Raw genomic sequence first — 14028 nt, 5'->3', positions numbered from 1 at the left:
AAACATAAGTAAATGTACTTGCGGGGTTTTCCGTCGTCAGAAGCAACAATTTTTGAGAAAAAAATATATTCTTTTATTTCAAACAACGTTAGGCAAAGTATTTTCACCGGTACGTTCAAGCAATGTCAAATGACAGCTGACGCATCGGTGCCAAGCAACCCTGCCCAAAGTGTCACGTGAGGAACGGAATGGAAAGTGGAACAAAAATCAATTTTTGCCTAACACAATAACGTCATATGATCACAAGTGCAAAATCGTAGGGCAGATAACTTCACTGGACGGCAAGATGTTGCGGGCGATTTCCCTTTTATTTGCGCTGGCTACAGTTGGTAAGTATTTTTGTGTATTAATAATGGAAAAGAAGTGCTATCAGCATCGACATCAGCTGTGGTACAGGTTTGGAAGTGTGAATGTTTTAATAGTAAAAGCATAAACATTACAAACTCCCAAGGCTGCTGCTGATAGAATTGATAATCTTCTCAATTTTGGTACAATCACAAAAAAAAACAATTCAAATCTGATTGCATTCTCTCTTGCAGCAAACTGTGATCAATTATCCGTGCTGTATGCGCCCAAATCGGTCGAATTCAGTGGAAACAGCCGGTTGGATTCGGAATCGCTGCCGGAAGTGTTCGGAGCTGCCCTTGGCTACTCCGTTAGCCTGCCAACGGAATGGGACGGTATGGTAATAAAGGATCCGTTCAACACTGCCAACGGTGCCGTAGTGGTTGTAGCCGAAGGACTTGAATCCGTCGCAGTCGAGGTGAGTGCGTGACGCATCAGGTGCGGGAGAATGCATTATTCACGTGCGATTATTTTCAGGGTGCCAAGAGCTATCCATTGGACGGTAATACCGGATCCGTTGCACTGAGCGAGTTGATACAGAAATCGGCTGACCATCAGGGTGTCAGTTTTGAAGTGGATCTAAAGGAATCATCCCATAACTTTGCCACCCCGCTCGGTACCGTTCAGCCAGACGATGAGGAGGTGGATCCGCAACATCTGAAACCGAAATCGAACAAAGCCGATTCAGACTTTCTGCGCCAGATTGCGTTTTTGAACGGGTTGAGCGATCTGCTCGTAACGTCAACCGACCGTATCCCAACCGTACACATTGTTCGCGTATCGTTCGAAGCCCTGTTGGCCGCCCACGAACCGAACTCTCCCGCATTGGACGAAGCGAAGAAGTTGTTCGTTAATGCGCTGGCAGGATTAGAAACGGCATCAGAAAAGGCATTCGATGGTGCGGTTATTGTTGGACTGGTAACGGCCAGCGAAGGTCAGTTGGTGGTTCGTTCGAAGCGTCAGGCGCCACAGGCGAAACAGGAGGAAGAAAATGTAAGTTACCACATAGGCACTTCGCCATTGCGAGAACGTTTCTTTACCGGAAAAGTTTCTTTCTACCGTTACACAGGACAACCCGATGAATTTGGCTACCAAGTATAACAGCAACTATCCAGTTATCTTCAACATTATTCTATGGTTCAGCGTTGTGCTAGCGTTCTCACTGCTGGCCATCTCGATCGTTATTGGCACAATGGATCCGGGTCGCGACTCGATCATCTACCGTATGACTTCGACCAGAATGAAGAAGGATAATTAAATCCATTCTACCTGGTAGGCCATATAAGCGTTCCAGTCCATAGTTAGACAGATCGTACACACTCTACTCTACTCTGTACACTTCATCCCAAATCCACAAACTTAAAAAAACGAAGTGTACCGTATGCACATAATTCAGAAAGTATTACAACGTCCATCTGGCCAGACGCTCCTAAAACAGAGAAAGAGGTAGAACCATCAGGTGCTGGAACGAGTGCTAGTGCACATTCTTCATAGAACGAGGAGTTAACATCCTATCCTTAACATGCGAAGACTCTTCTTTTTTCGTCGTACACATCCAACCATCATCACGTTTAATACTGTGGGCGATTTTCTTCTATCTACCAACATACCAGATACGCTGCCCATCGCAGTTATCGTCGTCATGTAATTTACGATCCCATGGGAAAAGCCGTTCATCGTCGCTCAACGCTTCTCCCCCATGGACAAAATGTTTCTTTCGGTTGCCCATCATTAGTGTGAGCCCGCTCGCCGTTGCCTGTGGACATTTTACCAACAGAGCCAATAGATCATGCGTATGCGCTGTCCCTTTTGTTTTCCTTAGTTGTTGTTTGTTTGAGTTACGTTCGTCAGGTGTAGAAAATAAATAAGGATAACATTCCAGAGCGGTTTGTGGTCGGTGGTTTTAGTAGTGGAAGACATCACTATTGGGAAATTCTTAATATCATAGAGTCCGTGTGAAAAGGAAACACGATCTAGTTGAGAATTGTATACCAAATCCTGAGTACATTTGGAATCTGGATAAATTCAAACGATAGATGATTAAATATTCTTTAGAGAAGGTTTAGGTTTTAAAATCATACACTCAGATCAACAATCTGAATCAGATATACACCAAATTCAAATTCTGACTGAGTGCCTAACCGAGATCACTATTTGTCGGAAAATAAGAACGATAAACCAATTGATACCCAAAATTTATCGTGAATATTTTAATTAATTGTACATCGTATACTATAGGCAAATAATGATTTGCAAAAGTATCGCATGTTCGAGCACAGGTGGAATTTTTATGTGGAATTAAAATCGAAAAAATTTATAATTTTCGTTTCGGATGTCGGAAGCAAATTTTAATTTTCGGAATATGTTATGGCAAAATTATAGCGAGCTAGTTTTATTTTATAGCCAACCTGACAACTTGTGTCAAAACGCGAGATTGGGCAAATCAACACGAAGGGAACAGGGCTTTACTTTTGTTTATTTAAGTTTTACTGTAAAAAGTGAACAATTTTACTAGCAACAAGCATCTTCCGAGTGCCTTATCAATACTGGTGCTGCATTGGCCGAGAAAAGGTAGCCATTTCGTTGAATCGCCAGCAAACCCATCCAGGTGCCGAAAGAGGTACGTATGCGACGGAGGATTATGAGCTCATCGTACGGTCAGGTTCGATTGCGATCGTTCGCAAGATGTGGGCCAAAAATATGTGCGTGTGCTGCGCCCACCTACCTGCCCACAAATCCTCCCGCTCTCAAGGTTTTTTGGTTTTGAGTAGGAATTCGAATGGAAAACCATTCCGCAAGTGATTGTTGTGAATTAGATCTGCACCCCTTTTTGTTGTAGTTTTTTTTTCTCACACCCGTTGGATCACGGCCAATCACCAAAACAGTGCTTCCTTATTCGGAAATCGCCAGGGATCGCTAGGGAAAACTCATTGATCCCAATTATAGAACATGGCTCCAGTAGCAGGGTAAGGTCTTCCGTTGTTAGATCATTCACAAGATCATGCTGGGTGTGGTGGCAAACAACGGCAATAACTAACAAAAAGTGCTAGAATATTTACCGTACAGCAGGTGTGTGTTTTTCTGTTCTAACATATGCATTATGACCAAAGATGGAAGATGTTTTGCTTATTGCTCTCAAGTGATCACCAACGGTGGAACAAATGAGTTGCGCAAGCTAACCGAATTGTATCACACTAGCTACACCAAACAGCAGTACACAACGCTATGCTAACCTGCGGCAAAGAATTGGTATGGTTTTAACGAAAATTGTTAAAGTATTTTTCATTTCACTTTTAGCATTGAATGGAATTCGATTTGAAGTAAAGCAGACAAAACAGTTTCACGACACATTTGGCTTGTTGCACTTTGTCTTTTCCACGCTCCACTTTGATAGATGAATGATCAAAGGTTGAACAATGATCATCTGAAGGAATGATGTATGCTGCTACTGTACTGAACTGTTGCTTAGCAAATAATGACCCCTAGGACGCAGTTTGCTTCGATCGAATACCAAGACGTAACAGTTCACAATGTACGTTCTTTTTTCCATCATCTTCACGCGATTATTGTTCACAGCAATGTCACGATACAGTCCTTGGACTACGTACTACCATTCTATGCTCAAGGTTTAAAAGGGATGAGAAGCGAAGAAACTACTCCTGCTCGCTACGATCGTACGAAGATCACTCTGCGCCGTAACGAAACATTTCGATAACCCGTCCCATCCAAAACGGCAATGTGAGGCTTGTTTTCTCCTTAAAAGGTGTAAAACGCTATCGCAGTCGTACTTTCTTTTCTCACTGCACTGGTGCACACACGTTTAAAGTGGAAGCTTTGCGAACGAATACGGAAACAGGAAAACTGGCTATCGAGCATTAAATCCTTATTGGAAAAGTAGTCCACCCGGGTGGTGTGTGTGCACAGAGCACGGCACCGAGTACGTGCTGCCGATGTCTCGAGCATCAGTCGTAGTTGGCGTTGCGTCCAGAACAACAGCGAGTGCAGGGTTGATTTGGTGATAAACAGATAGAAATATCACCTTGGGTTAAAAAAAAAGACTTTAATACCTCCCCTTCACAACCACAGTCTTCGGACGGTGTTAAGCTACTGAGCTGCCGAGGTATACGTTTCCGTTCCACATTATCGGTGATAATACCGTGCCAGTGGTTCGTTTATCGCGATATCATTAATCCTTACCAGAAGAAAAAGAAGCGAAAGGAAAGATTTGGGCTCTGTCGGTATTTGTCTTCCATTACCTGTGCAGTATTCGTCAGACCCCGCTCTGGGAACGTGTTTCAATTTGCAACGATCAGCTAGCTTCGTATTTCAATCCTCGAGGCGTAGAGTAGCGTAAAGCGGCAAAAGCGTTATAAGTGTAGCAGCAAAAGCGCTATGAGTGCTCTGAAATTAAAACCACTGGAAGATTCGAACCTTTACAAGCGTCGTACTACGTCGAAGGAAAATCTACTCCAGACGGTGGGAGGGCTCGGTGCCGTAAGCGATATGATGCATCGTCCCCGACCAGAGCTGGACGGGACGCGCGGGGACAGTCAGTCGCAATCGTCACGGCTTGTGTCAGCGTGTTTGACGAACCAACAACAAACACCGCCCGCACGCTCACCGATGCACAATTTCGTCTCGTATCCACAATACCCGCAGGTGGAGAATTATTATCAGCAACCGAAGTCACCGATAAGAATGGCAAGTGGGCCCTTTGCCACCCCTAATACAACGAACGCGTCGCCGTTGGGTGTGCAAAAAAATGTACAATTCTTAACGCCTGCATCGTCAGCACCTTCGGCGGCAAACAGAACCGTGTACGATGGCAGTTCTGCTACACAGCAGCGTCGGCCTGCAGTGCCGTTCGAACATCCGACCAGCGCAAGCCATGCAGTGACGACACGTCAAGACAACGCCACCAGCAACGTTGGACAACAACAATCGCCCGGAACGTATCAGAATCTGCCGACCACCGTACCGGCAACACCGACGACACCGGGCCGTAAGATGGAATCTTGGGAACAATTTGGCAGGTCGAACCTGCAAACGGTCGCGGCCGGCGGGTTAGTTGGTTTTGTGTTTCAAAGCTTGTTTCGCAAAAGATGCCACATTGTGGGGTATATACGTAGGTGATATGGTGTGTTTGTTCGTAAGAGTCAGTGGTGACGTGAGCAGAAAGTTTGACTCACTTTCTTCAGTGGTTGCTTGATTCGGCATAGAACTGGATGGTTACGGGAAATGCTCATCACCAGTGTTGGGTGGATGAATTCTTTGAGAGTCGGCTCATAATTCGGATGACTCTTCACTGAAGATTCATACGAATGTCCCTTCTCAGTAGATTCGTTAAGCACAACACTTGAAGATTAACTACCTTGAAGTGAGGTGATTCTTCGCTCGTGGCTCGTGTTTATACAGTAGCAGTATGGTATGGCAAAACAATGCGCTTTTTTATGGAGTTTTTGTATGTTCTGTCTTTGTCTGGTAACGCCTTTAAACAACAGTTTCGCTTTACGCTTATGTTTCGGTCAGCCTGCAGCAAGTTGCTTATTAATTTAAGTCTCACACCTTACTCATGCCATAAACTCATATGCTAAATTTTATGTTCAGCTTCTAGCAATGTTATCATGCAGATTCACTTTCTCATTTACTCATTTGTTTTGATTTGTTTTTTTTTACTTGTATTCCATCTCTTATCGCATGTATGTGTATCATTCGTTACAGCGTTACCTCTAACAACATGTCGCTCGGCACCATGCACTGTACGCGGTGCGATGAAGGCTTCGAACCACACGAGCGTATCGTCAACTCGAACGGCCAGCTGTGGCATACGCAATGCTTTGTGTAAGTATATCCCAACCAACCTTCGGAGGCGCCACCAACCATTTCTCCTCACAGTGGTTCTGTTCCGTTGTTTTAGGTGCGCCCAATGCTTCCGCCAGTTCCAGGACGGTATATTCTACGAGTTCGAGGGTCGCAAATACTGCGAGAAGGACTTCCACATCCTGTTTGCGCCGTGTTGCAACAAGTGCAACAACTTTGTGATCGGGCGCGTCATCAAGGCGATGGCCGCGAACTGGCACCCGCAGTGTTTTACCTGCGAACGGTGCAGCATACCGTTGGCCGATTCCGGCTTCATACGCAACCAGAATCGGGCGCTCTGCCACGATTGCAATCGGAAGGAGAAGGAGGTCGGGCTCGGTAAGCTCGTTTGCAACAAGTGCCAGTAAGTCATACCGTGGGGAGTGGAGGGGTTCTTGCACCGTAGAAATGTTCTATTTACCTGTTGTTGTATTGCTTAGTGGTATTATTGATGATGTACCATTACGCTTCCGAGGTGAAGTGTACCATGGGTATCATTTCAACTGTACTGCTTGCGGTGCCGAGCTGGATTCGTCGGCACGGGAGGTGAAGAATCGCAGCGGTTATGCGGCCAATGACATGAACGAGCTGTATTGTTTGCGGTGCCATGATCGTATGGGCATTCCGATTTGTGGTGCCTGTCGACGGCCGATCGAGGAGCGTGTTGTGACCGCGCTGGGTAAACACTGGCACGTGGAGGTACGGTATGGTCTTAACATTGCCCATTTCACAACGATTAACGATCTTTATTTATCTCTTGTCATTCATATTATAGCACTTTGTGTGTGCCAAGTGTGAAAAACCGTTCCTTGGTCATCGTCACTATGAGAAGCGTGGCATGGCCTACTGTGAAACGCACTACCATCAGCTGTTTGGGAATTTGTGCTTCGTCTGCAATCAAGTCATCGCTGGTGATGGTAAGTCATTGAGACCGTTTGAGACGGTAACGTTCCCCGTGTCCATGGCTGCCGCCACTACATTCTTACCATACATTTCTCTCGCAGTTTTCACCGCCCTGAACAAAGCGTGGTGCGTTCATCACTTCTCCTGTTCGATCTGCGACCAGAAGCTGGACCAAAAGTCCAAATTCTTCGAGTACGACGAAAAGCCGGTGTGCAAAAAGTGTTACGAACGGTTCCCGAACGAGCTGCGCCGTCGTTTGCGCATTTCGCATGAAAATACGATCAAAAAGCCCGTCCCATAGGTTTGGAAAGCCAAACTGAAAAATTTACGCGTGTGTGCCAACAGAGGAATGGAAAAAGTTCGAACAAATGGGACCGGTTTTGATAGCAACAAGTTTTTTGTTTACCGAAAGTAGGAAACCACTAAAGTGTTCTACACACTCCGCAGCTTACTCAGTACTAACTGGTTAGGCGTAACGAATAGTGCCTTTTCATTATGTAACAAAACTGTCAAGGAAGATGTTTTCTATTTAATAATTATCTCTCTTGAAATAATCTACATAACAAATGATGGATCATTAATACAGTTCTCTATGTAAACGTTAACAAACCCGTTATTAAGCGATTTTTAGTCAGTTTGTAACAAAGTAAACAGTTAGTTGTAAACGGAAACGCACGGGCACATTATTACAGAGCGTGCCTCGTGTGTATAAGTGACCTTAATTCTTCTGTAACATGTATTTGGTGCCAATGTGACGGTGCTCGAATGACCATATACAATAGTACACGCACACTTAAGCACATTAACAATCGTCATTGTTTGTAGTATTTTATCGATCTTAATTATTTTTAAAATAATGAACTTAATTTTTTGTTTGTCACACGGATCAGTTGTGTACGTTAGGCGGGCGCATTAGTTCGCGTTGCTGAGCTGGTTACGATTAACGCGAGCCCATCAGAGCGAGTCAGTGCAGGGTAGCATTTTTGTTGTAATATTGTGTGTTGTTTTTGCGTAAAAAAAATAAATATACTATTAACTAACACAGCGTTAGCGTTACGACATTCTATACAAACGAACCGTTTACCGATTTCTGATACCGAGAGAGTGCATATAGCTGCTCCGCTCTCGCACGTTATCATTGAACGTGAAAGGCAGATCTTCCACTACTATCGCCATCGCGATCGCATACTATCAAACTTACTAGTACGATCGCTAGTGTAAGTGAGACACAGAATGGAATGGAAAGGATCCTCCATCTCTCTCTCTCTCTCCCAAACTCCCCGACGACGGATACGAAATTCCATGGAAATGATCCGTTTTCCTAATTTGGATACCAGGAGAACATCCAGAACGAGAGGTAACATTAATTCCCCTCCAGCGTGCATATAGCTGCTCCGTTCTCTCACGTTATCATTGAACGTGAAAGGCAGATCTTCCACTACTATCGCCATCGCGATCGCATACTATCAAACTTACTAGTACGATCGCTAGTGTAAGTGAGACACAGAATGGAATGGAAAGGATCCTCCATCTCTCTCTCTCTCTCTCTCCCAAACTCCCCGACGACGGATACGAAATTCCATGGAAAGATCCGTTTTCCGATTTTGGATACCAGGAGAACATCCAGAACGAGAGGTAACATTAATTCCCCTCCAGCGTGCATATAGCTGCTCCGTTCTCGCACGTTATCATTGAACGTGAAAGGCAAATCTTCCACTACTATCGCCATCGCGATCGCATACTATCAAACTTACTAGTACGATCGCTAGTGTAAGTGAGACACAGAATGGAATGGAAAGGATCCTCCATCTCTCTCTCTCTCTCTCCCAAACTCCCCGACGACGGATACGAAATTCCATGGAAATGATCCGTTTTCCGATTTTAGATACCAGGAGAACATCCAGAACGAGAGGTAACATTAATTCCCCTTCAGCGTGCATATAGCTGCTCCGTTCTCGCACGTTATCATTGAACGTGAAAAGCAGATCTTCCACTACTATCGCCATCGCGATCGCATACTACCGAACTTACTAGTACGATCGCTAGTGTAAGTGAGACACAGAATGGAATGGAAAGGATCCTCCATCTCTCTCTCTCTCTCTCCCAAACTCCCCGACGACGGATACGAAATTCCATGGAAATGATCCGTTTTCCGATTTTAGATACCAGGAGAACATCCAGAACGAGAGGTAACATTAATTCCCCTTCAGCATGCATATAGCTGCTCCGTTCTCGCACGTTATCATTGAACGTGAAAAGCAGATCTTCCACTACTATCGCCATCGCGATCGCATACTACCGAACTTCCGCCTGATCATAACAGTTTTACATCATGTTTTCGACCAAGGATGATGTAGTGAGGATGGTGATATTAATTTTTATATTGTTATAAATAAATTTAACACAAACACAACCAAACCAGGGCGCAATATATTTTTCAACTCATTTATGTTTATTTTACCATTTTCTCTTACGTTCCTTTTTCTCTTACCTTATTTGTTACTTGTTTCTTCTTCGTCTTCTTCTTTTTTTCCTTTTAAATTGTTTATAATCACATGTGAAGCCATCGTACTAAATTTACCTTATCGCTTTCATTTGCTTATATGCTTTGTAAAGTGTGTATGTGTACTTTTTGTTGTGTTTGTGTGTGTGTATGTATGTATGTACGTGTTTGTGTGGTTTAGTTTTTCATATTATTTTTCTTAACTTCTTTCCACTTTTGCTTTGTTTTTTATTCGTTCTCCTCACTTGCTCACTTACACTACAGACCGGTCTAACTCGGCTTATTACGTTTGTCCCGGGTTAGACACATTTTGTTTACAAGTTTCTTACATACACACACACACACATTAAACGGCGGCTTCTAACGGTTGCTTGGTTTCTTCATCCGGACAATCTACTCAATTCACTTACATCCTCCTTTCGATCACCCCCCGAATGTTTACGGTCCCTTTATCTTTCGATGCAAATGTGCCTTTTTAAACCTCGCTATATGAAAGAATATAGAAACCGGTCCCCAACATCCCAACACAAACGTGTGGATCAAAGTGTGTCGGTTGATGTCGTCCCTCCCGACATTTATTGCCAATATGCGCTGCGCAACTCTTCCTTAATCTCCTCCCACCTCCAGTTTTCCTTTCCCCTCGCCGCTCACCCTCCCCTGATTCGTATTCCGGCCCATTACATACACACACACACACGACGTACAAACAGACACACACGCATGTTGTAATTAGAAAAACGCGCAATGCTACTAAGATTTAAAATAGGAAGGATTGCTTTGTTTTGTTTGGTTTTTACATTTGCTCACATCTACCCCCACCCACCCACATACACATACGTACATTCCCCAACGCAGAGTCTACTAAGGACCGCCATGATGTAATGAAATCTATGTGTGTGTGTGTGTGTGTTCTCCCTTATAAACGCTTCCTTATTTAGACGATCCTGCACAAACAATTACTGTGATGGTGGTAGTAATAGTGTGCTGATTGATAAACAATTGAGAATGGTCTCCCACTCCTCCTGTGTGTGATTGATTCTATAAAAAGGAGGAAAATGTGTGTGCGTGTGTGTGTGCGTCCACGTGGGGAAGGGTAGGGAGTGTGGTTTAGGGATCAACGCATCCTTCGTCGCTTCGGTTTCTTTCCTCTCTTTCTCGCCCTTTTCTTTTCTCTCTATTCCACCAACAGCTCAATCATTTCTACTTTACGCACGAATTTTACTTATTTACTCTTGTTGTGTGTTTATTATTTTGTATAAACGGCATCGTAAACGAACAAAACAAAAACGTTTGTTATTCTGCTCTCCCCTATTTGCGTGCCCGCTTATTGTTTTTTTTCCCACCCACTTTCTAATCTTCTTCGCACGTGGTTTTATATGGTGTTTTTGTTGTTGTTGTTGTTTGTCCTAACTTTTCATTCTCGCATTCAACATTTAAAAAAAAACCGAGCAACCGACAAAACAAAAAAGATATATACGACGCCGCACAAAACAACTTGTGGTTGGGGGGTGGTGGTGGTTTGTGTATCTTTTATCCGCGGTGTATGCGCACGTTTCGTTTTGCACAATGCACACCAACACAACGCAACATATTCCTATCGAAATAATTAAATTCTAAACAAAAAAAAACGTTAATCCATAATAGGTAAATGAATAGAAGCGAACAGAATGAACGGAAAAATTAATAATAAGAGGATCGCGTAAGGTGGTAAAGCACGCGCCACACCGCGTGGCGCACCATCCCAATTATTAAAGAGGAATAAATGTACAGGGTGAAGGTTTTTGTTTCCTCCCTTTTTTGTTTTGTTTTTTGGAACTCCGCCACTCTTCGGAGTTAGGAAAAATTTGCATTGCGCATCTGGGGTGTCGCACAGAGCATTAAAAACACTCTGCTACAATAACATCCGCTTGGGCACGCGCGCGCGTCGGGGTAATTTTCGGATCATTTGAACATTTACCTCTGACACACGCACGACCAGCGCATTCGTTTACAACTACACCTTATTACTTTTTGTGGTGGGGTAGGTTCGTACTACTAAACACACTCTTCCTTTGCTTTACTCGCTCCTCTAAGCTTGCATTGAATCGCGCCAAGTATGGTTCAGGGAAGTGTTCAAGTGTGTGAATTCACGCCGCCGCTTCTCTCACATCACTCCTCTTCTCCCCATCGGAGCGAAGCGTGTGATGAAAACGAAAAAAAACAAGGTAAAACGATCCTTTCTTAATTCTATCCACACACCAAAATGATCCTGTTGCGGTCAACATGAGATCAGAGGTGGAAGAAACCGTCTACTAAGCGAAACACTTGTACAGATCTTAGTGGAAAATCTCATTACGGGAGCAGCACTACTACGTATTATCTGTGTCTGCTTGAGCAAAAATATGTAACAAATGCTATCCGTTCGGCCGCTCTTTACTATAAATGGGAAGAAAAGGTTCATGGCGAGACTAATTGCTCTTATTTCATTACATGACACAGATGTACTCCTACACAACCGAGAAGAACATCGCACAATTCCAATAATGATTCCCACCCAGAAAAGGGTGGATTTCGATGGATAGCATACATCAAAAAAGAACAAAGCAAAAGCGGCGGATGAGATACGACCCACACAACTCATTCACAACAATTCTTCCAGGTGGTTTCTACTTTCTTCCCTGCGCAAACTACATCATATGCAATACTTTCTCGCTACCCCTCAAATCAGAACGTTACCTTTAAACAGGTCATCCTCAGTATTATTATTATTAATATTTCTTATTAGCATTATTATCAGCAAAATAGATTACACTTGGCCTCTTTTACAACATATCCGTTTTCCCACCGTCAACGTAATCATACACCTTCCTCTTACTCTCCCCCGCAATCTTTGTCCTGCTTGTTGTTTTTTTTTATTCTGTTCCGCTTCCGACATCCGCTTTAACCGCCTGGGAGAGACACCACAACACCACACGTATCTCGCATCTCATCGTCAATGCTACCCAACACACTAATAATCCGGTTACCTTTTTTATCCTTGGCGCGCCTGGCTTCTCTTCGACTCCCTGTCTGTGTTTTTGTTTGTGTTTCCCTTCTTCACGATGCTCTCCACTTCATTTCATCACTTGTCATAATATTACTAATTAATTAATATTAGCTAACACGTGTGTACACAGACGAGAGAAAAAAATATCACAATGCATAAATTATTTTTATAAACTCTGCGTAGCGGCGTTGGCGGGCGGGCGCGGGCTACGACAACCGGGATAGATAGCTTATTGAACGCAGCATAATCGAACCGATTTGAAATGTTAAAAAAGGCAAATTCAAGATCATTTGGTGCTCCACACAACATAGCCCACACAAAAGAGACGAAAGAGAAAGAGAGGTCAACAACCAAACGGAGGGGAACAAATAATGGCATATGAAAACTGACTTGCGTGGCCGGGTACAGGGCCGGCAACAAAAATATGTCCGGTCAAAACAAAGTGATCGTTATCGTGTGTGTTTTGTTGTTGTATACTTTCACTCACGCAACAAACGGGAGGAGGACGAACCTTTTGGGTACATCTGTAGAGGAGACATCCTCTTCATCTAGCTGGCTGTAATTCAAATAGACACACGCATCGCTATTAATGTGTAGCACCGCGCATGTAAATGTATATGTGCATATTGGAATGAGAGTCGGAGATTACACGCAGCTACTGCTAGTGCTACTACTACACAACACGAGAAACGAGAAGGACTGTACAGAGGCAGTAGCAATAGTCCCTCTATCAAAAGGGAACAACACATTGTTTGCAACAAAGAAGAAACAACATTCAAATTAACTATCACAAACAACGAAAGCGAGTTGCAAATGGGAAATGGGTCCCCGGTCCACTACTCGATTGCAAACGATCCGTTTTGAAGAGTGGTGGTGGTTCAACTTTTCACCTCTCTTTCTCGATCGCGTAACGCGCTTTTTGAATACCAGATTTTCTGTTTTTCTTCTGTAATTTTGTTGCCTATGCCGACTGTACTTTGGTCCACCTTGATGATTACAGCGCGCTTCCGGCACCTTCACCAAGAACCTCCTCCACAACCACTACTACTGCCCCAACCTGATCAGTGCCACTTGATCTACTACAAAGTACACGCTGCGTTCTCGCCCTGTTGACCGTTTGTTTTTTACTATTATCAATACTCCTATGCCACTACTACTATGCTACACGGACACACACGGGACACGGCGTAACTAAAGACGATTAGAATGCTTTTCTTTTCACCCCTCCACGGTTGAAGTTTGTCTGCCTCATCCCCTTCCCCTCTCTTTCTCTCTTGCTCCACCGATCCATTGCCTGTCACACCACACACGTACACACATACACCCTAACACATCAAAACGATCAAACGCGATCCGTGGAATTGGATGATCTTCTTCTGCCACACACTTCCAC

General features: G+C 43.8%; 2 protein-coding genes across 2 annotated transcripts; both read left to right on the top strand.

Annotated features, from left to right (window-relative positions):
- The first annotated feature begins 286 nt into the window (after positions 1-286).
- LOC128707232 (ATPase H(+)-transporting accessory protein 2) lies at positions 287-1603 on the top strand. The gene is made up of 4 exons (XM_053802183.1): positions 287-329; positions 540-763; positions 823-1338; positions 1415-1603. The coding sequence occupies exons 1-4, from the start codon at positions 287-289 to the stop codon at positions 1601-1603; spliced, it is 972 nt and encodes a 323-aa protein (XP_053658158.1).
- Positions 1604-4737: 3134 nt separating this feature from the next.
- Positions 4738-7408, top strand: LOC128717034 (LIM and senescent cell antigen-like-containing domain protein 1). The gene is made up of 6 exons (XM_053811405.1): positions 4738-5408; positions 6067-6186; positions 6263-6568; positions 6645-6903; positions 6980-7121; positions 7209-7408. The coding sequence occupies exons 1-6, from the start codon at positions 4738-4740 to the stop codon at positions 7406-7408; spliced, it is 1698 nt and encodes a 565-aa protein (XP_053667380.1).
- Positions 7409-14028: the final 6620 nt, after the last annotated feature.

The sequence above is a fragment of the Anopheles marshallii genome, chromosome 2 (genome assembly GCF_943734725.1).
Source record: "Anopheles marshallii chromosome 2, idAnoMarsDA_429_01, whole genome shotgun sequence".
NCBI lineage: Eukaryota > Metazoa > Arthropoda > Insecta > Diptera > Culicidae > Anopheles > Anopheles marshallii.
This window is presented reverse-complemented; position numbering and strand designations above follow the sequence as displayed.

Coding starts and splice junctions, on each gene's coding strand:
- LOC128707232 (XM_053802183.1), top strand. CDS start 287: ATGTTGCGGGCGATTTCCCTTTTATTTGCGCTGGCTACAGTTG. Junction 330..539: donor ATTTGCGCTGGCTACAGTTG/GTAAGTATTTTT, acceptor TCTCTCTTGCAG/CAAACTGTGATCAATTATCC. Junction 1,339..1,414: donor CGAAACAGGAGGAAGAAAAT/GTAAGTTACCAC, acceptor ACCGTTACACAG/GACAACCCGATGAATTTGGC.
- LOC128717034 (XM_053811405.1), top strand. CDS start 4,738: ATGAGTGCTCTGAAATTAAAACCACTGGAAGATTCGAACCTTTACAAG. Junction 6,569..6,644: donor CTCGTTTGCAACAAGTGCCA/GTAAGTCATACC, acceptor TGTATTGCTTAG/TGGTATTATTGATGATGTAC. Junction 7,122..7,208: donor TCAAGTCATCGCTGGTGATG/GTAAGTCATTGA, acceptor TTTCTCTCGCAG/TTTTCACCGCCCTGAACAAA.